This window comes from Delphinus delphis, chromosome 3 (genome assembly GCF_949987515.2).
Source record: "Delphinus delphis chromosome 3, mDelDel1.2, whole genome shotgun sequence".
Taxonomy (NCBI): domain Eukaryota; kingdom Metazoa; phylum Chordata; class Mammalia; order Artiodactyla; family Delphinidae; genus Delphinus; species Delphinus delphis.
This window is the reverse complement of record NC_082685.1, coordinates 121,084,049-121,108,118: the sequence shown is the minus strand read 5'-3', so window position 1 is coordinate 121,108,118 and position 24,070 is coordinate 121,084,049. Positions and strand designations below refer to the sequence as shown.

The following is a 24,070-nucleotide window of genomic DNA, read 5'->3' as shown; positions in this document are numbered from 1 at the left end:
CAAAAATATATGTGTTCAGTTTAACAAACTATTATGAAGTACAGATCCATATAACTCATGTAACTATTACCCAGTCAAGAAATTTCGGTGGCTTTTTTAAAAATGCATTTGGGATTGTTTTTGTTTTTACAAGAGTACTGCATACCCATTAGAAAAGTCTATTACAATTAAAATTGGAAAGTGCCTTTGACAAATTTAAGCTCTATGGTTTAAAACACATAAACAAAATAAATGGTCAAATGATAATAATCTCCTTTGATTGATATGCTTTATTCAACTAGGTTCTCAAACCATTGGATGTGAAAACCAAATTTTACAATGCAGAGGTAAGTGTTGAGCACTTAATGGGATTTCAAGTTCAACATTAAGATCTTATTTGACTAAAATTCTCATGTATTACATTTCTTTTCATATCAGAGTAAATTGCTGATATGACTGTGAATTACTTGTGAAAAATGAGCATAAAGTTCAATTGAAAGTGAATAATTTCACTGCAGATCTCTTTTAGTCTGCTGTTTTCAACTGACATGAAATCAATATGCCTTGATTTTTATTCTCATTAATTTTGTGAGGCTTTCACCATCTTTCATTAAATGATTGCCCTGTGCTTCCATTTAATAGTTGTTGTTACTGTCTAAAAACATTAGCAATCTGTTAAATATTTTATAAATGTGGTTGTGATATTACAAAAATTGAAGTGGTAGATCCAACCCTGCAAAGAAGATTTAATATTCACCTAGAAAAATATTAAGTAGAGCTCAGTACATTAAATTCTTTGTCCTGGGAAGTCAGTGTGCCAGCCAGAGTTAGGTTGCTAAGTTTAGTGAATGGTTTGAAATGCTCCTTGGGAGACACAAATTTGGCAAAACTATAGAAAGAAGTAACTTTTAGAATAGAAGATTATCTTCTTTCCTAACAAAAGAGATGAAATAGAATTTTCTATAAGGAAAAGGTTTTATGGCTTGGATTTCTTTTACTGTTCTATTTTATCCTGGTATCTAGAGGTCCAGAAAAAGCAGATTTCCTAATGGGCCTTTTACTCCCCCAAAATCATGTGTTTCATATCCCAGTGATAAACTCAAAGATATTCAAATGCAGTATTTTGAAATGAAAATTTTGTCTATTACTCCAAAACCAGGTGATCAGAAATTTGTAGTCACATGTCAAATTTGATACATATTTTTACCATCAGCATCTGAATTTTTATTCACTATAAAGTTTGTACCACAGCTGGGCATGCTAAGACATCTAAGATAAGGAACCTAACCTTAAAGTAAAAACCTATTAGGAGAAACGAAAAAAGTGCATAAAATAACAAAAGTAACTAGTATAGTATATAGTGAGATTAAAGAGCATGGCGCAAAAAGATGTGCTACAGGAACTCAGGGGATGAGATTTTGGAGTAGTCTAAAGAAGCTTCATGGAAAAGGAAGAGAACTGCATCAGTGTCTAGAAGGAATAGGTGTTAGAAACGTTTAAGTGTCAGAGCAGTGAAGGCATTCCAAGCCGAGTTGGAAATACAAGTGGAACATACAGAATGTAGTGAAGAGTATACGTATTTGATGCGAGGATACAGTCTCATCAAGGAGATAACTAGATGTTTAAAGGCACATATAGGAAGGCACATATTAAACTATTTCAGGTTTTCTTTGTTGAAGTGTGGTGGTACATTAAGATACTTGTCAAGTAGTTTTATCACACCAATATTCAGAGTGAGTTGCAAATTGTTTTTTAAATTGCTAGTTATTCCATAAATAACATAAAAGTAATATACTCCCCAAAAAGAAAGGAAAAAACCCACAAGTCCACCACACTAAAAAGTAATTGGTTCTTCATTAACCCATATTCTCTTTCAGTCTTTACTCATTTATATATAATATTCTGTTTTTATAATCATAGTAACAATTTTGTTTGCTTTTTCAGTTAACATTAAGTATAGACATAATTTTTAGTCTAAACTGTGCCAACAAACTTCAGCTAAAAAATTTTAGTAAAATTCTGAACTTTTGAAAATAGACATTTTTTTAAAAATGAGGAGTGAACAAATAGCATTTAGGATCTCTCTAAGATATTTGGTATTACCTATTAGGCAAACAAATACTGTTCTGCCTGTAACATGAAGCAGATTCTATGGACTCCATCTAGGAAATTCAGGTAAATTGTAGGAGTTAGTTAACCACACTGATATCAGTAGTTTATTTTTATTACACTATGCCATAGTCCTTACACAACAACTGTTATTAGCCCCACATTTGTCTCAAACATGTTTTTTATGCTGCTTCTAAAAATTCTAATACTGTGTGAATCACCTAAAGGAAAACAAGTTTTGTGAGAAACTTTGTTGTAGTCTTCTAATATAAGAAAGCCTTGTAAAAAAAAAAAAAAAAATTGGTGACATTAGAAGCTAGGTGTCAAACCTTTGGTCACAGCTCCATGCCAGGTACTGAAGAGAAATAAATATAAACTGAACATCTCCCCAGTCCTCACAGTACTTAGATCTAGTGAAGGAGACTGACATGACATAAATACAGTGTAAGCATCCCCGCCCACCCCGATCATAAGTGTACTTATTCTCTGGGAACATAGGTGAAAAAGATTTCCAGCTATGTGTTTGATGAAAGAGCTGACATTTGAGATGGCCCTTGGTAAATAAGTAGCTTTAGCAATATATATGTGAAAAAAAGACAAACTGTGAAATCTGTTAACTCTCAGTTGTCTGAAGTGGTCTAGCCCAGCATTCCCTGAAGTGTGATCAGTGGAACTGTAATCACCCAAGATCCTCCTTGAAAAAATGATTCCATTATTAGATAAATTTAAGAGAAGCTATACAGTGTATATCTATTCTGAATGTGGCAGATAGTATATACCCAACCTAAGTAATCTATGAAGAAGTTACAAAGTGAGTAAAGAATTTATAGAACTAGAAAGGCATGGAATATACCTCTCTCCCCCAAGATATGCCCTTGAATATTTGCTCCTGTTTAAGTATTCACGTATAGTGTTCTTCTCTATTCATTTAACCTTAGCAGTTTCACCTTTTTAGAAGAATGATTTGTCATATTTCTTTGTATTACTTTCTGTTTACTTCCTTGTTTTACTAATGCTGTCTTGTTTAGTAAATTAAAAAAAAATGCAGAAATGCATTTTATTTTAAAGTTAGTTATTCTTTTTCTTTAACATTTAATCTGATTTTTCTAATTTTTCTTTTTTATTTTTCCATTAGAGTGACCTCAGTTCTGTGGTAATTTGATTTTTTATTATAAATTTATATGCTTTTCTTACTTACCACTTTTTGACTCTGCCTAATTAATCTCTCTTTACAAAACATAGTGGAAAAACAAAGTTAGTTGTGGATATACTTAGTGACTTCAAAAATATGTATATAATTTGTACTTTTTATATTGATCATCTTATTCTATGGGAAAAAATACATCAAAGATTAAATTGGCATATTGAAACAATTATATTCTTATTTTTAGTGTGTTTCCTGTAGCTATTTTTAAAAAGAGTCGTGTTAACCTTGTTTAAAATAGCCTCGGGATTTTCAACCTCTTAATATAAAATATCCTACTATACTTCAATTCTTTGAGTAAACTGTGTAGTTGAAATTCATCTTCAAATGAGCAGTGGTTTTAGTTTTAAGTCTGGGTCAGGTAAAGATGGCCCTTTGACAACAGTAAACAGAAGAAAATTAAATTTTCCCACATTGACTAAAATCATATTTTCAAATTTCTATTTAATATAAGCAGCATTTGCTTATAACACAATATATACATGATAAAAACATCAACTGCCTTAGCACTGAATTCTTATCTTAATTTTTTAAATGTCAAGTTATTTCATGCTAACTATTCAAACTAGCTTAATTTTCCATTATGCAGCTTGTTTTTCTTTCATTTTATCTAAGCTCTTCTAAACTTATGCAGAAATTGCATTTTTAAATTTGAAATGTGGGTCTATGGTTTTTTTTTTAAAGCAATGGATTGATGGGATATTTTTTTTTTGAGAAAAAGTAACAGAATAATGCCTTTGAATGTGTACTTCTTTTAAACTGATAAATCGTATTTCTATTTTCATTAGAGCACATGTGCCAAGGACTAAAGAATCTGTTTTGTTTTAGATAATAATACATTAAATTATAACTTCATCATTATATTTTTGCAAATGATTTCTACTTTCCTGGATTTAGTGTTAAAAAAGCTCATAAGTACCAAAAATTTTTGGTCATAGTTTACTTTATTTCTGTATATATATTACTATGAAACTTCTGAATAAAATAATTCTAGAATATCCTTAGTATACCATTTTATGTATAGGTTTTTATCAAAAATGAGCCAAGTTTTCTGTTATCCTCCAATATATACCCCCCAAAATAACCAAATAGCATAAAAAGAAGAATGTTTAACGTAAATAATTAGGGAATCTAAAATATTATGTAAAAGTACATATGTAAGTTACCCATTGACTGAAATACTGCTGTATAGCACCAGTTTTCACTAACTCACTAAGACCACAAAATACCTTTTGTTTGATTTAAAAGCTTAAAGATTTCAAGTATAATTCACATATATTTTTGCTCTAAATATACATTTTCAATGAACCAAGAAATCACTAATGACTACTTAAAAAAGTGCTTTAATTAAAAAGTTAAATTCTTATAAGATTATAAAATAGATTATTTGCTATACTATCTAAATTGAAGTAACATGAAAATTGAAATTAATAAATTATGCTGGAATATTATAACAAAGACCTAATTATCTTAACACATCTCTGAAATGATAGGTGCACAGGTAAATTCATTATACTAAATTGCATTTTCACATTTTAATGACTTACTAGAAAATTTAAGATATATGTAAATGAAATTCCAGTTAAGCGTTTTTGGATATCAATACAAAAAATATTATAGTTATCCCCCATCCATTGTTTGACAACTTACCAGTTGACTAACACTTGACTTTGCCCCTGTGAATTATGTTAGGAGGACAATTTCTTTTCTTGCATTAATTATGATAACTTTGATTTGCAGGCATGAACTAATCACATTTGTGGTTAATGTTTTTTCTTCATATAAATCAGATATTGTGGTGGTGGTAAAGTACTTTAAACACCAGCATACTTTGGTGGATTTTTCTTTCATATTTTCAGACTGATGAAGTATTTCTTGAAGCCCAGATTCAGAACATTACAACCTCACCCATGTTTATGGAGAAAGTTTCATTGGAGCCATCTATAATGTACAATGTAGCAGAATTAAATTCAGTCAACCAAGCTGGAGAATGGTAAATATGGATTATGAAGTGTTTGCTTTTATTTTGAAAGATATGAACTTTTCTAACATTGTTACTCTTGGGTGGTTTAAAATTTTTTTTAAGGGATAGACATTATTTTATTAGAGAAGTTTTAAATTCACAGAAAAATTGATTAGAAAACACAGCATTCCCACATGCCCTCCTCCCCACTTACAGGATCCCCTGTTATTTACATCTTGTTTAATGTGGCACTTTTTTTTTTTTTTTTTTTTTCCGGTACGCGGGCCTCTCACTGTTGTGGCCTCTCCCGTTGCGGAGCACAGGCTCCAGACGCGCAGGCTCAGCGGCCATGGCTCACGGGCCCAGCCGCTCCGCGGCATGTGGGATCTTCCCGGACTGGGGCACGAACCTGCGTCCCCTGCATCGGCAGGCGGACTCTCAACCACTGCGAAAGTTTGTTTTTGTTTGGTTTTTGTTTTTTGGTTTTTTTTTTTTTTTGCGGTACACGGGCCTCTCACTGTTGTGGCCTCTCCCGTTGCGGAGCACAGGCTCCAGACGCGCAGGCTCAGCGGCCATGGCTCACGGGCCCAGACGCTCCGCGGCATGTGGGATCTTCCTGGACCGGGGCACGCACCCGCGTCCCCTGCATCGGCAGGTGGACTCTCAACCCCTGCGCCACCAGGGAAGCCCCCCAATGTGGCACATTTTTTACAATCGATGAACTAATACTGATACTTATTATTAACTGAAGTCCATAGTTTACATTAGGGTTCACTCTTTGTGTTGTGCATTCTGTGGGTTTTGACAAATGTGGTGACACGTAGCCATCCTGACTGCAGAATATAAAAGTTTCACTGCCCTAAAAATCTATGGTCCACCTGTTCAGCCCTCCCTTCACATGAAAATAAGATCCTAGCCATTTGTACTTGAAGCACTTATTCTTTTAAATTTTTATAACAATTCAGTGAGATAAATATGGAACATTTCATCCTTATCCTGCAAATGATAAAACTGAGGCATTGTAAGAAATGATGGAGAAGTTAGAAGGGGTAAGAGTAAGCAGTGAGTTTTAAGGAGTATTCTCTTAACATCAAAAAGAGTGAGGATAGGAATAGATGATTTAATTTTTCATGAAAATGAAATACACATCTTTATAGGTAATTTATAAAAAGAAGAATAAATAAATGTAGGGTTGATATTAATATGGATAAGAAGGTAATAGCTGGAGAAAGTACCTGATTTTAATAATCAAGAATGAAAAATTTACTTTTACTTATTATGGGTCTTACAGTAAAATTCATAGCCTCTCATACCCCCACAGAGGAAAACAATAATTTTCCACTCTTTTCCTGATCTTTAATTAATTTTGAAAAATCATTAGTTTAGAATGGTATGTTTCTTTTTATTCTAAACTATTTGCTTTCATAATTTTAGAGAAGGGACAGGATACTTAAGGTTCTGATTTCTATTGCTTTTTATCAGTTAGTCGATGTATATCCAATGCTTCAGGTAATATATTGCATTATATTATAAAGAATCTCAAGATTTTCCATATCAACTGAAAAAAAATAAAGAAAAATAAGTCCTCTCAGTACAAGTCCTTTTCATTGTGTTGAAACCACCGACCTGTTGTATTCTGGATCTTTAGATGGTAAATCATTCGGTTCCTGTCCAGAGGAACAATCACAGCTATGGTTTTTCTTCTAAAAGGTTCTAGAGAATTTTTTCCATCTCTATCTCCACCCCACAGTGTAACTACATTTGGGTCAAGAGCATATCTGCAGCCAATGGATACACGCCAGTACTTGTACTGCCTAAAACCCAAGAAGGAGTTTGCAGAAAAAGCAGGCATCATTAAGGGAGTAACGGTAATTGGAAAATTGGATATAGTATGGAAAACAAATCTAGGTGAAAGGGGAAGATTACAGACCAGCCAACTTCAAAGAATGGTGAGTCTAGAAAAAACACTGATGGGGGTTTTGGTGTATGGTGTGCAGATAGTTAGAACAACTTAAATTTTCCTAGGTCTGTCACTAAAAATCAGAGCACTATAAAAGACATTGATATTACTGGAGAATAAAAGACTAATAATTTCACCGATATCTAGGTAGAAAATTGGTATTGATATGAATGGGAAATTTTCAAATGTTAATTTATGCATTATACATGGTTTTTTACTTTACCAAATTAAAATAACTGCATATCAGTTGTTTCCCCCTGTGGTAATTTGTCCTCACCGTTATCTGACTTCCACTATATTAAAGTTTTCTTTTCTTGCAATGTCTTGGAACTCTTGGGCTTATACTACATTTATCTACTCAGTTCATACCTTTTTTAAAGATATTTAAAATGTGGGTCATCTGAAACTCAGGTGAGTCCCACTCAAATTATCTTGTAAACATAGGTTGGATATTTTACCTAATTTCTACTCCGAGAGTATGGATAAGCTACCAGCCTTCTTTTTCTTGTGCTAGTGAGAATATACTACAGAATCATCTGTTTATACTGAATATCACCTACTGTGATATATTCTAAAATTTACTTTTCTTTTACTGTTTGAGGTAAAAATTGAAAAAAAAAGAGAGAGAGATTATCACTGGGCCTATTTTTAAATATAGCCATTAGCTATCATCCTGCCATGGCATGTTGATTCTGTTGTCTGTCCCTGCCAGTGTGTCTTGTGAACAGACATGATTTTCTTCTTGGATCATTTCAGTGACCTTCCTTTTCCTGTTTTACCTACAAAGAGTTGCGTATGTATAAGCTACAGTATCTTTGGAAAAGTATCCCTTTAAGATCAGACCCCCTGAAATTCCTTTACTATTTACCTGTGAGATTCATTTTAACTCTACTAAACATGGAGTAATTATAACAAAAACAGTCGGGGTCTGTAGTGCTATGCTGTAGGCAGTAGCAGCAAAAGAAGTTAGAATGACTGTGGTACCCTCACTAAAATGGAAAGGTTTTGTAATAGATGTATGTTAACTGTATTGCTTTTTCTCTTAGGCTCCAGGTTATGGAGATGTTAGGTTGTCTTTGGAGGCAATCCCAGATACTGTAAACCTAGAAGAACCTTTTCATATTACTTGTAAAATAACAAACTGCAGGTAATGCCAGTATTTGTGGATGGATGTCCTTTCTTCCTTACCTACTTGAGAGAATTTTAAAATCTTTTAAATATGCTACCTCCTTGTAAGTTTCCTCTTGCCATATAGTCTTCTCTGACGTTGACATTGAATACTGTAAAGTTCTTCATCTGGTAGCTGTATATTACATATTTTAGAGGTCCTACTGTATTAGGCATTTTTTGTATTTTGTTTCCGTACCTATGAGGTAGGTATTAATTATTCACATTCTTTGCAAGAGAAAGCCAGTTCAGAGGATGTGGCTTATTCACTCTCAGAGAGCTAGAAAAGATGGGATCAGAATCTGAAACCGGGTGTATTTGACTTCAAAGTCCATGTTCTTTTCCTCGTTTACACACTTCAGATTACTAAAACATGAACTAGCAGTTTCTTATGGAATAATACATTATAGATTTACTGTAATAAGATAGATTTTTCTGAGCCATACTTATACCTGACCTGTATCTTAAGTATTAAGAAAGTTAGAAGTGGTTATGAATTTAATATAGGGGATAACCAGATTGGAAAACAGGGCTTTGATAATAGAGTATAATCTAGCTATTGCGAAGCAAAGAGCACAGGGCTTTGAAGCCAGAAAAACCTAGGATTAAATCCCAGTCCTATCACTTTTCTACTACTTGTATTACTACTTGGTATGTATTATTAATTGGGGCATTTTGATAATATTGCAATGATGAATCCCTATCCTTAGTCCAAATGTATAATCCTTTTTAATTCTATATCCCTTACAACTTTATATTAGGGAGATAAGAAGTATTCATCCTTCAGAATTACAAAAATACCTACTTCCCCTGTGAAGCTTCCTAGACCCTCCCGTGCACAATCATCCTTTTCTCTGTCATAGCAAATTGTAATATAGTTTTTTAGTGGTATTAATATATTGCTATAATCATTAGTCTCTTCCTCACTGAATTGTGAATAATTCAAGAAAAGGGATCATGTCTTACCCAGCATTATAAATGCAGTGCCTGCCACATCATAGGAGCTCAGTAGACAACACACACAGGATAAAGACCCTGTGCATATAGGGTGTGCTTTTGGATTTTTGGTTTGTTTTGCATTTTTGAGTTATAACAAATCAGTTATTGACCAAATGACAAAGTGCTGTAATAAAGTTTATTTGGGTATTCACTTTACCTTTTGGCGATTCAAGTAAGTTTTCTAAAAAGCACTTGCTTCTTAGATATTTAGTTTCCTCATCTATAAAAATAGGATTTCGACTTCCCCCAACACACAAAGACACATACACACAACATACACTTACCGGAGTTTTGTGAAACGTAACGAGAAAATTCATGCATTGCACCTAAACTGGTCTGTGGCACACAGTGAACATTTCAAATTCGGCGGGGGCGGGAGATGGAGACATATAAAAGCTAAATATCATTAAATCAACATGTCTAAAAATCAAGTTTGAGTTTAAAATTAAATAAGTATTTAAAATGTGGAGCCAACTCCAAGGAGAAAAAAATAGCTTTAAAGAGTTGAAAACAAGTCATGAATGGTGGTAGAGTAGCAGACCGTTTTCATTATGAGCCTTTTGGTTTTGGTTTTGGTTTTAAAAGCAATGTGCATACTTCCATTAAAAGTTTTTTTTTTATCTTAAGTTTAAGTTGAACTGGTGGTATCAATTATAAGCAGAGGTAGTCTTTTCGTGTTAATTGAACATCTGAATAGTTTTACTTAGAAATCTTGCCATTTTCTATGTTATCTGCATGGTAAAGGAACATAGATTAAATAGAAAAAGCACTGGACCAGACTCAGTTTATCTTTTTCTTTCCTGTAGAGTGCCCTACAGAAATAGGAAGGATGCATAGCAACAAGATTAGACACAGATGTCTGGACATCTTCCAGAGAAATGGCAAAACTGTTAACAGATCAGCACCAGGGAGCCAGTGTTCAATAACAGAACCAGAAAGACTACACCCAGACAGGCAGATTAGTCTCAGTGTCACTGTAAATCCCAGAAGACACCATCTCCTTTCATTTTCCTGATTCTACCTTAAGTGACATAAAAATATGATAGCTTTTCATTTGTTCCTGGTTTTCTGTTGGACATCCAGAAAAGAAATTCACCCACAATAGTGGAAGAAATATTGCAGTACCTTTTTGTGAAAGGAACAAGATTTATTCCTGTTTTTCTGATTCCTCCAGCAGTGAAAGGACGATGGATCTCGTTTTGGAAATGTGCAATACCAGTTCTATCCACTGGTGTGGCATTTCAGGAAGACAGCTTGGAAAGCTCCATCCAAGTTCCTCTCTCTGCCTTGCCCTCACTCTACTGTCTTCAGTACAGGGGCTGCAAGTATGCTCTCTTTTCAATAATTTCGGTATTTGGGGGCTATTAATCCATAGTCATTTATTATATCCATTCTTTCTCTGGTCATTACCAATGAATGAAAACTTAGGTCTATATGTTTCTCTCAATAGAGTGTCTCCGGCTTAAGACTAACAGACACGTTCTTAAAGAGAACATATGAATATGATGACATCGCACAAGTCTGCGTGGTATCTTCGGCCATTAAAGTGGAAAGCTGAAGAAAATTTCCAATGTTACGCTTGTCATTGAGTTTCCCAGAACTTTCTGTATTTTTGTCACTTTTGTAAAATGATCAAGTCAACAGTAAAAATAAGTATATATTATTTAAATTTCTTTCCTGTAAAACAGTTAAAGTATTTGTTTTGAAAAGAACCATTTACTGATTTTATCTTGTGAGTTACATTCTAGATGAACATTTGTATACTTTCCACACATATGCTATTTTGTTTCATTTTAAATGACCATTGGACTTTGTTCTCCAAAAGCTCTATATTTGAGGCCATTTGTCCCTAGCAGGTATCTTGAATAATGGTCAGCAAACTTTTCATGTAAAGGGTCAGATACTACATATTTTAGATCTTGCAGTCCATGTGGTTTCTATTGAAAATGCTCAACTCTGCTGTTATAGTGCAAAAGCAGCCAGTAGGCAAAAATTGCACAGCAGCGTTTACAAAAACAGACAGCTGGCCAGATTTGGTCTGCGGGCCGTAGTTTGCTGATCTCAATCTAGAAGATACAGTTGTTTCTTAAAATTTTAGAATTCTTATCATACTTTACTTAGAAGTATTTCCGTTAACCCCAGTTTTTTCCGTCAGTCAATAAAAAAAGTTTAAAATAACCGGGGTGGTCCTCATGTAATCTTGTATTTGCTAACACAATATGAGTTTTTCTAGTTGTTTTCAAAATTATCGTATTGGTATCTGTGTTTGTGTGTACATACAAACACACATGTCTAAGTTTCAGTTACTAACAGCAGATCAGAATTGGTTTTATTTCTTAAATTGTTGATTACTCTGTTAACTAAGAAGTCTGATAATTTTCTAATTCTAAGCCAAAAAAGTCCTGTTTTTTTTTTTCCCCATTGAAAAATAAGCCACTTATTTTCATAAGGATTAAAGGATTTCCAGCTTCTGATATTTGCTTTTGAACTCTACATCATGTATTAATATTACAAAACTTTCTATCTCTGCATGTAATCACACTAATTTACTTATGCCATATACAAAACAATGAGAAAGTTAAGACTATAAACAACTTTACAGCATGAATGTAATAAAAGTTTCAATATTTTGAAAACAAAAGCTAATACTGTTAAATAAAACTTATTTTGCTAAGTTGAAATTCAAGGATGTATATATAATTGCTTACATGTAAAGAGTGCATAAAGTCAAATACAAAAGTTGGTTTTTCTTAAATGCATTAATTATTTATTGCCATGACAAACTGTTTGGTCCAAAATGAAAGCTATATTCAGAATGAGATTTGCCCTTAAATTGGAGAGGTAATCAATGAAATGTCTGTGCAAAATAAAGTGCAAGCAGTATAAAATTGAAGTCTGTGTTTCCTCCAAAATGAGTACAATTCATTAAATGATGAAATAAGACTTTATAGCCACTGCACTGGGTACTGCGATAACTTTTCAAGCATCTTCTCGTGACTGAACCTTCTGTTTCATTCTGTTTCAAGTTTTAAAAGTAACATACAATGGTCACTTGGAATCTGCTATATAATTTGACTTATAATTACAAAGACTCCTTTTATAAGCAATACCTAGATACATAATATTCCTTCTTTAAGTAAAGGTTAGAAAATGTCATCTTAGAAAGGATGTTTAAACCATGTTATAAAAATTAGCTAAACAATTTGGTACATTAAGTGGAAATGTCATTTGTGTAAAAAGGACATTGTAAATTTTACATAGCATCATAACAGCTACAGCTACTATAATGAAAAGTGGTTAATGGAAGTCAGTTTTTCCTAAGTAGAATGTATATAAAGATTTACTTTAATGCTCTCTTGTTTCAGACAAGCAAAGTAACTTTTGGAGCACTGTTTATCATTTTAAGAGTAGCTAACACGATACAGCTACACAAAACCTTCTTGCAATAGCGTGCAATGCAGTAATTCCAAAGTGATGAAAGTACTTAAAAAGCAAAAATGGCTTGAATAGAATGGAAATCCAGGTAAGTGGACAGATTATCTAGGTTTAATTTGTTATGGATGGTATATTAGAAGAGAAACAAACTAGAAGGATGAAATGGAATACACCAATTCGCATTACTTCATGTAAAAAGAATGGCTACCTTAACTACAGATATTAGTAAATCAAAACATTTGTTTTAAACTGTTTTTTCTTATAACGTCTTCAATTTTGGTATCAAAGTAATGGTGAAATAAAATGAGTTGGGAAGTGTTTCCTCTTCTGTTTTCTGGAAGAGATTGTGTAGAATTGGTATTAAGTGTTTGGTAGAATTCACCATTGAAACTGGGCCTGTATCTTTCTTTTCCGGAGGATATCTTTATTTCTTCAGTGAGCTTTGGTAGTTTGCATCTTACAAGGAATTTGTCTGTTTCATCTAAGTTGTTAAATACATGGATGTAAAGTTGGTCATAGTATTTTCTAATAATCTTTTTAATGTCTACAGGGTCAGCAGTGATATCCCCTCTTTGACTTCTGATACTGTTGATTCATATTTTCTCTATTTTCCTAGTCAGTTAGAGGCTTACCAATTTTACTTATTTGAAAGCATTTTTAATATGCTCAAGATAGTTATGCTAGGAACCTTTTCTTACTCAACACTGGATAAGAGTGTTTTTTGGGGTTTTTTTGGCCGTGCCGCACAGCTTGTGGGATCTTAATACCCTGACCAGGGATTTGAACCTGGGCCCTCAGCAGTGAAAGCACTGAGCCTTAACCACTGGACCGCCAGGGAATTCCCAAGAGTGACTAACTTTTAATTAAGGATCAACTTTGCTTTTTTTTTTCACAGTCATCACTTTCCTATGATTAGTTAGTACTTTATTCTGTGTAACATTTGAACACCAGGATCTGAATTTAACTTCATGAAAATTTAAGTTGATTTAGATGCAATATAGGAGACTTAATTCAGAAGGCTCAGCTTAGATTTAAGTCCCGCTCTGCTCTGACCAGAACTGTAGGTTCATGTAGCTCTTCCTTGTAGCCTGAACCCAGGCAGTTAGGTGTCTGCTGGCCTAAAAGAGAGAAATCTTTAATCTAGTGTTGCATTAAATTAAGAGTCCTTTGGACCAACATCAGAACCACTTGGTGTGCTATTTGAAATGGTGATTCCCAGACCTCATTACAGGACCTACTAAATAAAAATTGAAAAGTGTGCCCCTGAATCTGCATTTTTAACAAATCCCCAGGTGACTCTTACAGTGAAATTATAGAACCACTGTTCTAATCTCACAAAGGAAAAAAAGGGAAAGTTGGCTTTTAAACTTCAAAATACCAAGTAATTAGCCTTTTGAGGAGAACAGTTATAGTAAAGCCCTGATCATCATCGGTATTACTGATTTAATTTTATATTACTTTCTATTTCAGTTTTCTCTCACAACACTTGTGAAATTTATGTGTCCGCCAACCTTACCAATTTCATAATAACAAACCAAAGAAATTCCAGTTGGAATTAGAACAGTCTCATCCATCACTATAGTTAAAGCCATTCCACTAATACTTAGTGCCACGTCTCTCCACTAATATGTATTCTAATTTCAATAAAATATTTCAAGTCCCCTGTTACGTTTAAGCTACATCAAATTAAGGTTAAGCATAAAAGCGACATGCCAAGCCAAATTATAGCAGAGGATTAACATGAACAAGCAGTGATAGTGATAGATGCTTTTTATAACCCATCAAATAATTACCGAGTTTAAAAAAATCAGTGTTTACAGGCACATAATTAAATGCCACCTAGAAAATCCTTAAGGGCCAAGCCATTGGTTTATTTAAATGTAGATATATTTGAGAGTTTCCATGGTAAGGTCACCACTGGGGAAATTGTGCTAATTAAACTGAATAGTTACACAACTGACCTAACCAGTATCATTAAGGGTTTCTAAATGTATTTTATTATGTACTTAGCATAAGTGGCCATGCTAATGTTATCAATACCAAACTGTAGGCAAGATTAGTTAAGAACTACGCAAAAAACCTGAGCACCCTACATTCACTTTCTATACATTCACAGCATCTATTTTTTGCTTTTCTAAACAACACTGAATACTGCTTTCCACCAACTCTTAAGATTTCATCACCCAACAGAACAAGCAGCATTAAAGATAGTACTGGTCCATATCATATCATCTATTCATTACTGATTGCACTATCAAAGCTAAACCCAGTAACGAATTTCTTCTCTCTAGAGATGTTGCTCAGTGGCAAGTATATTTCCCCTAAATCAGCGTGAGAAACCTTTCCTCTTAGTCATCTCCCCTTTCAAAAAGTTTGCCTACAGGAATTTGGTGCTAGAGAATTCACCAGTAAACAGCCTTACTGTTCAATAAATATACTCTGCTATTAAATCTAGTATACAAATATGATGAAGATCTGAAAATGGAACCCTGTCCAGTTAAGTTCTGTACTGGCACTTAACAAGGTTACTGATGATCACTCGTTTACGAAGGAATCATGTTATGTTCAAGTCTGTTTGTGATAAACCTATTGTCTAGACAGATTTATTTTTTAGGTTTGTTTTTGTTTTGGCCACTATCTACAGCAAATACTTCAGAGCCATCGCCATTGGCATTCTGGGCTAGGGCCCCTGGTCAAGTCAGGAATGTTCTTCAGTACTGCTGCTGAATGACCTGCTCCGGATGTGATTTCTAAGTTGCTCTATAAGTTCAGGATTCTGCTGCTGTATCTGCTGAGCAAACTGCTGTCCCCTGTAGTAAAGAGGCAAAGTTATATGAATTAGGGAATTTCCAATCACACAATACCAATGCAAAAAGAACTGCAGAAGATGTGGGTACTACCCAAAGGGAACTTTTTCTATTAAAGCAAGTTTTAGATTCATGACTTTAGCATCTGCAAGTTTACTAGTGCTTCCATATAGTATTACTACAGTGCAGTGTTCTTCATGAGAAATGAAAGACCCAAGCTAAAAAGTGAGTTCTTAGGGCTTCCCTGGTGGTGCAGTGGTTGAGAGCGGGTTCGTGCCCTGGTCCGGGAAGATCCCACATGCCGCGGAGCGACTGGGCCTGCGAGCCATGGCCGCTGAGCCTGCGTGTCCAGAGCCTGTGCTCCGCAACGGGAGAGGCCACGACAGTGAGAGGCCCACGTACCGCAAAAAAAAAAGTGAGTTCCTGAATTAAGTGAAATCCACCCTCCACCCAGTGCTTAACTACAGATAAATAAAGGGCTAAAAAGTGTATGCTTTTATTGTATGTGCACAAATATAATGCAGGGTATTTGTTCTTATAGTCAAGTCTTAGTCTCTCATACAACAGGTGTCACACCCATTTTGGGATGCTTATGAAGTCACCCAACAGAACTGATTTTTGGAAAGGCAAAGAAATTTAATGCAAATTCCTGAGTGTGTGCCTCCCAACTGCAAGTGTTAGGTATCACTATAATCATGCCACTTAAAGATCACTCTAAAAATGCCATATTTCGAGTGAGTTTACACAGCTGTGATCACAAACAGAAAATGATACTTGTTGCTTCATATAATATTTCCAGTGACAGCATCACACAGACTCAAAAAGCACAGAATTTATGCAACTTGGATGGAGGTGGAGGTAATGTGTTCAAGTAATGAGAAGATGAAACGAGTTCCCTTAGCAATGAAGTGCACTGCAGAGTTTGAATAAAACAGCTGCCTAAGTTGTCTGAACACTAATATATGCAATATATGATTTTTAAATATATACACGTACCTAAATTCATACCTACTTTAAGTTAATATTTGACATTCATATATATTCTTGAGTAGCTATTCAAGTCTGCTGAAAAAGTTTTTCTTGGATCCAGATCTCCTGGATTCCTACCCTTCAGTCTGAAAATTTCAATTTATGAACCACTTTTAAATTTAATAGCTAATGAGGTAACTGATACTAACAATAAAAGATAAAAATTTAAAAAGAAAGCCTTGGTCCCCTTACCTTAGAGACAAACTGTAAAATATAAAATACTTTTTTACTATTTCTATTTTAAATAATACTTACGCTTGGATGAGGCTAGACAGGTCAGTTAGGCCCCCAACTCCAGCAGCAGGTCCCCCAATAGCATTTGTCATCATTCCTGACATTCTAGAGTAGGCAAGAGATATATCACTCAAATTGGCATATATTTTTTTTTCTGGAATAAATTAGTATATTTTTAAAAATTGGTTCACTGATTGATATTTTTAGAATGTTAATTTTTTTAAAAAAGGCAGGACTTCCCTGGTGGCACAGTAGTTAAGAATCTGCCTGCCAATGCAGGAGACACTGGTTTGAGCCCTGGTCTGGGAAGATCTCACATGCCAGGGAGAATCTAAGCCCGTGCACCACAACTACTGAGCCTGTGCTCTAGAGCCCACAAGCCACAACTACTGAAGCCCGCACACCCTAGAGCCCACGCACTGCAACTACTGAGCCCACGTGCCACAACTACTGAAGCCCGTGCACTCTAAGGCCTGCAGGCTGCAACTACTGAGCCCACGTGCTGCAACTACTGAAGCCCATGTGCCTAGAACCCGTGCTCCGCCACAATAGAAGCCACCACAATGAGAAGCCTGTGCACCAGAAAGAAGAGTAGCCCCTGCTCACCACTAGAGAAAGCCCGTGCACAGCAACGAAGACCCAACGCAGCCAAAACTAAATTTAAAAAAAAAAAAGGCAACTCTGTGTGGAGTCAGTCAGTTTTTGGCATCTTTGTCTACTCTTCACAATAAGAACCCAAAAATCATTATGCATATCAAGTGGAAACCCAATCTCATAAACCTAAATAACCCCTAGTACTGATGGTCTATTATTCTTTTCTGAGTCAAAGCACTTAAAAAGAATTGGCATATATTCTTAACACGTAGGATACCGGCCAAGGAAAAGCAGGTAGATATACCCACATTGTGTAGGTTAGGCCAATTGGGTGTGGCTTTAAGTTCCAACTGACTGGCATTGGGGCCAGTTTTATCATTTTGGAGCTACTGTGCTCAAATTAGGAGGCTGGCAAGTGGAAGGGAGAAACATAATATGCTCTTTCTATATACTTACAGCTGTTGAACTTGAGGATTCTGCATTAAACTTGCTGCCTAGAATTGAAAAATGGCATCTCCCGTTAAAGGCAGTTAATATTTAGGGATCTTTAACAAGGATTTCTTTCTTTTTTTTAAGCAGAGGAGTGAAAGCTAAACCGTGTATATACTAACATTTTTTAGAGTTTTAGTGTGCTATACAAAGTGAGTGGGAATGTAAAAAAGAGGAGGTACTAGAAAAATTGGTATTAAAAATACATCATCGCAAGGATAAAGAGATTACAAACACTATAAACTAAGGATATTGACAGCAGTTTACTTCCTACTATCAGATCAATAAAGCCAAAAGAGCTTAGGAAACCACAATAGCCAAAATCCTGTTAGAAGTCTGATTACTAGACCTTTCTAGGGTCACTTTCATGTAAGAGGGTGGTTTTTAACCTTTTGTAGATTTGCAGACCCCTTTGCCAATCTGATGAAAAATATGGTTCTCTCCCTAGAAAAATGCACATATCCACATGTACACAAATTTTCATCTACAATTCCAGGGAATCCATGGGCTTCCTGAAGTCCACCCATGGCTTTTTCACGAAGCAGTACAGGGGCAGGTTAAAACCTCAGCCATAGCTTTATATCACCACTCTCCTACCACCACCATCACAAAAGCTCTCTTACTTGTTTCTAAAAAGTTTGGAACTATATAGTTCTAATGGAAAATAGAGCCAGCAAAGCAGAAAAGGAAATATACTCACCATACTAATGAAGGCTGGATTATTTATTAAGCTGGCCATGTCAAAACTCAATCCAGTTCCTGTCTGTAAAACAATTATATATGAAAATTACTCTAAACACTACAATTTGATTACAATAAATTGTGAATGACAAAATATTTCACTCATTTGGCATTAGTAACTTACAGGACTAGATACCTCTCTTAACTTCTGTTCTGCTATTTTCAGATTTGACTTATAGGAATCATTTTCAGGATCAAGATCTAATGCCTTCTGATAACTTGTAACTGCTTCTTCAAATTTATTCATGGCAGTGAGGGCCAGCCTGAAAAGAATACAGTGTAAGATATATGATTAAAGAACATCAAGACACCACAAATGTAGTCAAGTATCTATCTTGCATTCAATTTGAATCCAGATTACACTATATTTATTCATTGTACAGTTGCCCCCTGAACAACAAGGGCTTGAACAGCATGGGTCCACTTATACATGGAGTTTTTTCAATAGTAAATATAGAAGTACTACACGATCTGAGATTGGTTAAATCTGCAGATACAGAGGAACCACAGATGTGGAGGAATTGCGGGTACAAAGGGTTGCCTATAAGTTATACACAGATTTTTGAGAGCAGAGGGTTGGCACCCCTAACACCCACATTGTTCAAGGGCCAACCGTACTATGGCTCACAGGAGTATCACTTCCTTCTAATTCCAAGATTCTGTAAGTCTGGACTCTCTCCATTCTCCTTGGTGACAACCTCGGCTGTCCTACATGAATCAAGAACTTAATGATTAGAAAGGGAAAAGAATCTGAAAAAAAATAGATATGTATATATGTATAACTGAATCACTTTGTTGTACACCTGAAACTAACATAACACTGTAAATCAACTATACTTTAATAAAAATAATTTTTTAAAAGAACTTAATGATTAGAAGTGAACCTTACATACCCTTCCATTTTTAAGCCTAATATGTAAAGTAATTTGCTTTATGAATGATTAAGCTTCATAAAGATGTGAGCTAACAATTCTGTGGTCATATAACTCCATGATGCTAAAACCATTTAAAGAACTCTGAACTAGATTTGCCCTTCACTATGTCCCACTTTCTTTCTTCCTTCTTGGCAGAGACATTGAGCCACAATAAATATCAATTTACCATGAAAAATAAAAAATGAAAGTAGGCTGTGGGGTATTAGCTAACTACTCCTGAATAAGACATGTTAGTTGTTAAACAACTAACTAAATTAGCAACCTTTACACTTCAATAACACATTATCCCAAGCACAGGTCAAAGAGTTAGTTACTAAATTTAATGTTTTCCTCCACCTAGTTAGAATTTATTTATTGGAATATTACTTCAGAACTAAACAATAATGGTATATATGAAGAGACAGTATAGAGTGTTTTTTTCCTAAGTTTATTTTTAGCAAATTACTCCAATTCTTTCTTGGCCAACTTATCTCACAGACTTCTGATCTAGATAAAATATAATGCCTAATCATAGAAAAAATCTCAGAACCTAATTAGTTTTCTACCAGTCAACCATGAAAGATACTTCATCAGAGCCCTCACTTAATTAAGTCAACACATATTTCCTGGAATCCTACTAGGTACCAGGCACTATTTTAGATTCCTCAGTGAAAAAGGAAAAGTCCTTGAGTTTAAGAAAGTTTCATTCTACAGGGGAGGATAAGCAATAAACATGCAAATAAAAAAACAGTAATCTTAAAGAGAATGAATAGGGGAGCTGCTCAAAGGCAGCCATATTGAAAGGACCTGAACAATGAGAAGAAAGCAGTCATATGAAAATTAGAGGAGAGACATTCTAAATAGAAGCAACAATAAGCACCAAGGCCCTGAGAACGCTGCAAGCTTGGTATGCTTAAGGAACAGGACAAAGGTTGAGGAGGGAGCACAGAAAACAAAGTGTGGGAAGAGATGACGTCAGGGAATATTATAGGACCGTGGTTTGGAGTCTGGATTTTACTCTGGTTGTAACAGAATGACATAATGTGATTTATGCTTTAGAAAGCTCACTCTGGCTTCTCTGGGGAGAGTGAAGTGAAGGCAGGGAGACCAGTTAAGAAGCTATTGCAGCAGCCTAGGTACAACATGGAAATTTGGACTACAGTTGTAAGCAAGAGAGCAATCAATACTTGAATTCAAGGAATATGTAGAAACTAGAATTCATAGGACTTGCTGATAGATTAGATGTGTCAGGTGTAATAAGAATGAAGGATGATTCCTAGACTGGAGCACTGGGTAGGTAGAATGACAGTATATTTACTGAGGTGAGAAAGATTTAAGAAGAGAACAAGGGTTCTGTTTGGGACATGTTAAGTTTAAAATGCCTATTAAACATCTAGGTAGAGATGAAAAATAGCTGAATATATGAGTATGGAGTTCAGACATATAACTTAAGAGATCCATCAACATATACAGTCGATTCTCTTTATCCATAGTAATTATGCTCTAAAAGGTCACTGCAAATACTAAATTAGCAAATACGGAACAATTGGTTCTAGGGGAAATAAAAGTTGTGTTCCTGTGAGCCTCTGGTCAACAACATTTTCATCAACCAATCCATACCTAACCTTGATTTATGTATGTTTCTGTTTAAAGAAACCTTATGTAACACATATCACTGATTCACAGCCAAGTGCACTAACTCATGCCTGAACAAAACTTATCTAACACATGTACTTTCTTGATGAGGCACATTGCAGCCTTCTTGCATGCGAAAACAATAGACAACACTTCAGCCTATGTTTGCAGGCCACTGTAAACAGAAACCAACAACAAAAAGCACATAAATGCAAAAAATATAGCACTAGACTGTGAAAAGGACACTCATTTTACAGCATGAGAGCTGAAACAAAAAGGTAGAGCATTGCCTCATCTGACCTCAGCTGAGATCTTGCACATCAGATGACTCAAGTTTTTCACCAATCTGTAGATGACCACAAAGCATACTGAGTACAGATTTGGAGTTACAAAAAAAATTTTAGCAAGTAGGTGAATCTTAAATACAGTATTCATTAATACAGAGTACTGACTGTAGATGGAATTTAAAAGCATGGGACAGTTTGAAATCAAAGAGAAAAGAGAAACAGCAGCAGCAGAGGAAAGAGCCCTGAAGCACACCATTATTTACACGTGGCAGAGGAGGAAGAACTAGTAAGAGAGACTGGAAAAGAGCGTCCAGTGAAATAGAAGGAAAACCACGAAGTGTGGTGTCACAGAAGCCTAGAGAATGAAGTATTTCAAAAACAGGTTAATCATGGGAATTCCCTGGCAGTCCAGTGATTAGGACTTGGCACTTTCATTGCCATGGCCCAGGTTCAATCCCTGGTTGGGGAACTAAGATCCCTCAAGCCTTGCTGCCAAAAAAAAAAAAAAAGGTTAATCATGCCAAATACTAAAAAGATGGGGAAGGGTGAGGATACAGAACTGAATACTGACCTTGGAAAAATATAGACAACTGGTGACTTTGAATAGAGTTCTCAACAGAGTGATACAGACAAATGTCCTACTGGAGTGAGCTGAAGAGAGAATAAGAGATGGTGAAGACGAGACGGCAAGTACAGACAATTATTAGGGTCTTTGCAGAGAAAGTGGAACTAAGGAATGATGTAGCTGTGTGAAAGATGGTTCTAACAGATGATTTTTTATGATCTTTTCACATGCAGTCATTAGCACTGTTAGAGATAGGAAAGCTGGTGTTGTAGAAGATAAAGGAGATGATTACAAGTGTAAAGTCCTGGAGAAGGTACAAAGGAATGAGATCTCAAGCATGAATGAATGCAGTAGTCTTAGATAAGAACCCTTCCATTTTAACAGAAAAAAGATAATCTGTGTAGATACAAGTGCAAGTAGACTGGTAGATTTGCAAGTAAGAAGATGAATCACTTTTCTTCTAAATACATTCTATTTTTCAATTGAGTAAAAAGTTGAGAGTCACCATGGAATGTGCAGTGGAAATTTGAAGAGTAGGTGTGAAACAGTCAACTCAGAGAGTAGTAAGGTGAATCTAGAAGGAAGTGTAGTAGCACTATCTGCCAAAATACTGAGTGCTTACTTGAGATTTGTAGCCTTGAATATGAAGTAGGTCTATTCAGTATGGTTGTTATGATTTTCTCCAAAACCAACCACTCATCAAACACTAATCATCTCTCTCCCAAGTCAGAAACTGCAGTCATTTCCTACCTAAATGTTATATTTATCTTCTTATTAGTTCAGAGGGTACAATATAAAGCAGGAAATTCAAAACCAAGCCATTAAGAATAGCATATCAGTTCTGTTCTGTACTTTGAACGTTCTCCCAAAACTTACCCCATTCTCCCATAGGCCTTGCTGTACTTTGAATCAATCGCTATTGCTTTTTCACAATCCTTTACTGCATCTGTGTAGTGACCTAATTTACTCTGAGCAGCAGCCCTAAGAGAAAGAGAAGAGATTTTTATTATAAGGAGCATTCAAGGCACTAATTTAGATTTCCAGGTGCTAATAAAACTACATTTAACTTGCCCCAATTTGTGTATCATTCCCAGTAAATATCTAAATCAAACTAAAATAATTCTGTAATCAAATGAAAACTCAGAAACAAAATTCAGAGAAAATATGCAGTCTGCTTTTCCCAGTTTGCTTTGCTATAGAAAAGATAAATATGAGAACCCTACAACTGATCAACTGATCTACCTGCTTATTGCCTTTCTAATTTGCCCAAACAGAAAACTGAAAACACCAGGACATTTGGGATTTCTGGGGAGGCACACAGAGTGATTGATTGCTGTGAATGGCCACTCAGAGTGTTGTGCTGTTAAATGATCACTTTATTAGTAAAGTTAAGATCATCTACAAGTCTAAGATGAAAAATGAAACTTAACCTGTGTGCCTGAATCTGACTGTAAATTAAGTATGGCAATGTATTCCATCTACTTAGCACAGAATCTCAGAGCAATTAAGGACTATTTAAACCCGTCTAAGTTACCTCTAACAAAACTCTCCTGAAATAACTGGGATTTGACAATGAAGCTACTTACCCGCCTCCACACAATCCTGATAGTATACAGCTCTCTGTTTCCCTGTAGTAGTGTTCACCTCAACCCTCAGGGCCATACTAAACAAGTAGAATTACTGTTCAACATGCAAGTCCTTCAAACTAAAAGGTTCCGTAATGTCTCCTACCCTCCATCCCACCATTACCCCATTCTTTCTTCTCCAGAATAAGTATTTCTACCTTACACATTCAACTAATATATCTATTAAGGGTGAGCTAATGCATAGATACTTTTCTAGACATAATGGACAGAACAGTAATCAAAATAATATTCCTGGCCTTAATAGTGCTTAGATTCTGGGGCAGGGGCAAGGGTGATGGCTGAGGGCTGGCAGACTGTAAAGAAAAGGTTGTGG

General features: G+C 35.3%; 2 protein-coding genes across 6 annotated transcripts in view; one reads left to right on the top strand and one right to left on the bottom strand.

Moving 5' to 3' along the window:
- Window positions 1-12,113, top strand: part of TRAPPC13 (trafficking protein particle complex subunit 13) — a 34,805-nt gene extending 22,692 nt beyond the window's left edge. The window contains exons 7-13 of one of the 4 annotated variants that reach the window (XM_060009417.1): window positions 282-326; window positions 3,224-3,241; window positions 5,152-5,285; window positions 7,006-7,204; window positions 8,262-8,362; window positions 10,559-10,706; window positions 10,832-12,113. In XM_060009417.1, the coding sequence (XP_059865400.1) occupies window positions 282-326; window positions 3,224-3,241; window positions 5,152-5,285; window positions 7,006-7,204; window positions 8,262-8,362; window positions 10,559-10,706; window positions 10,832-10,939 (753 nt within the window). In that variant the 3' untranslated portion in view covers window positions 10,940-12,113. Of the gene's footprint in view, window positions 1-281; window positions 327-3,223; window positions 3,242-5,151; window positions 5,286-7,005; window positions 7,205-8,261; window positions 8,363-10,555; window positions 10,707-10,831 lie in introns of all 4 variants that reach the window. The other 3 variants (XM_060009415.1, XM_060009419.1, XM_060009418.1) reach the window with 3 other exon arrangements.
- Window positions 12,114-12,437: 324 nt separating this feature from the next.
- SGTB (small glutamine rich tetratricopeptide repeat co-chaperone beta) overlaps window positions 12,438-24,070 on the bottom strand; it is a 47,810-nt gene continuing 36,177 nt past the window's right edge. Inside the window, exons 6-11 of one of the 2 annotated variants that reach the window (XM_060009421.1) lie at window positions 22,988-23,092; window positions 18,847-18,973; window positions 18,670-18,732; window positions 17,937-17,974; window positions 16,908-16,991; window positions 12,438-15,626 (exon numbers count right to left, since the gene is read on the bottom strand). In XM_060009421.1, coding sequence (XP_059865404.1) covers window positions 15,515-15,626; window positions 16,908-16,991; window positions 17,937-17,974; window positions 18,670-18,732; window positions 18,847-18,973; window positions 22,988-23,092 — 529 coding nt within the window. In that variant the 3' untranslated portion in view covers window positions 12,438-15,514. Of the gene's footprint in view, window positions 15,627-16,907; window positions 16,992-17,936; window positions 17,975-18,669; window positions 18,733-18,834; window positions 18,974-22,987; window positions 23,093-24,070 lie in introns of both variants that reach the window. The other variant, XM_060009420.1, reaches the window with a different exon arrangement.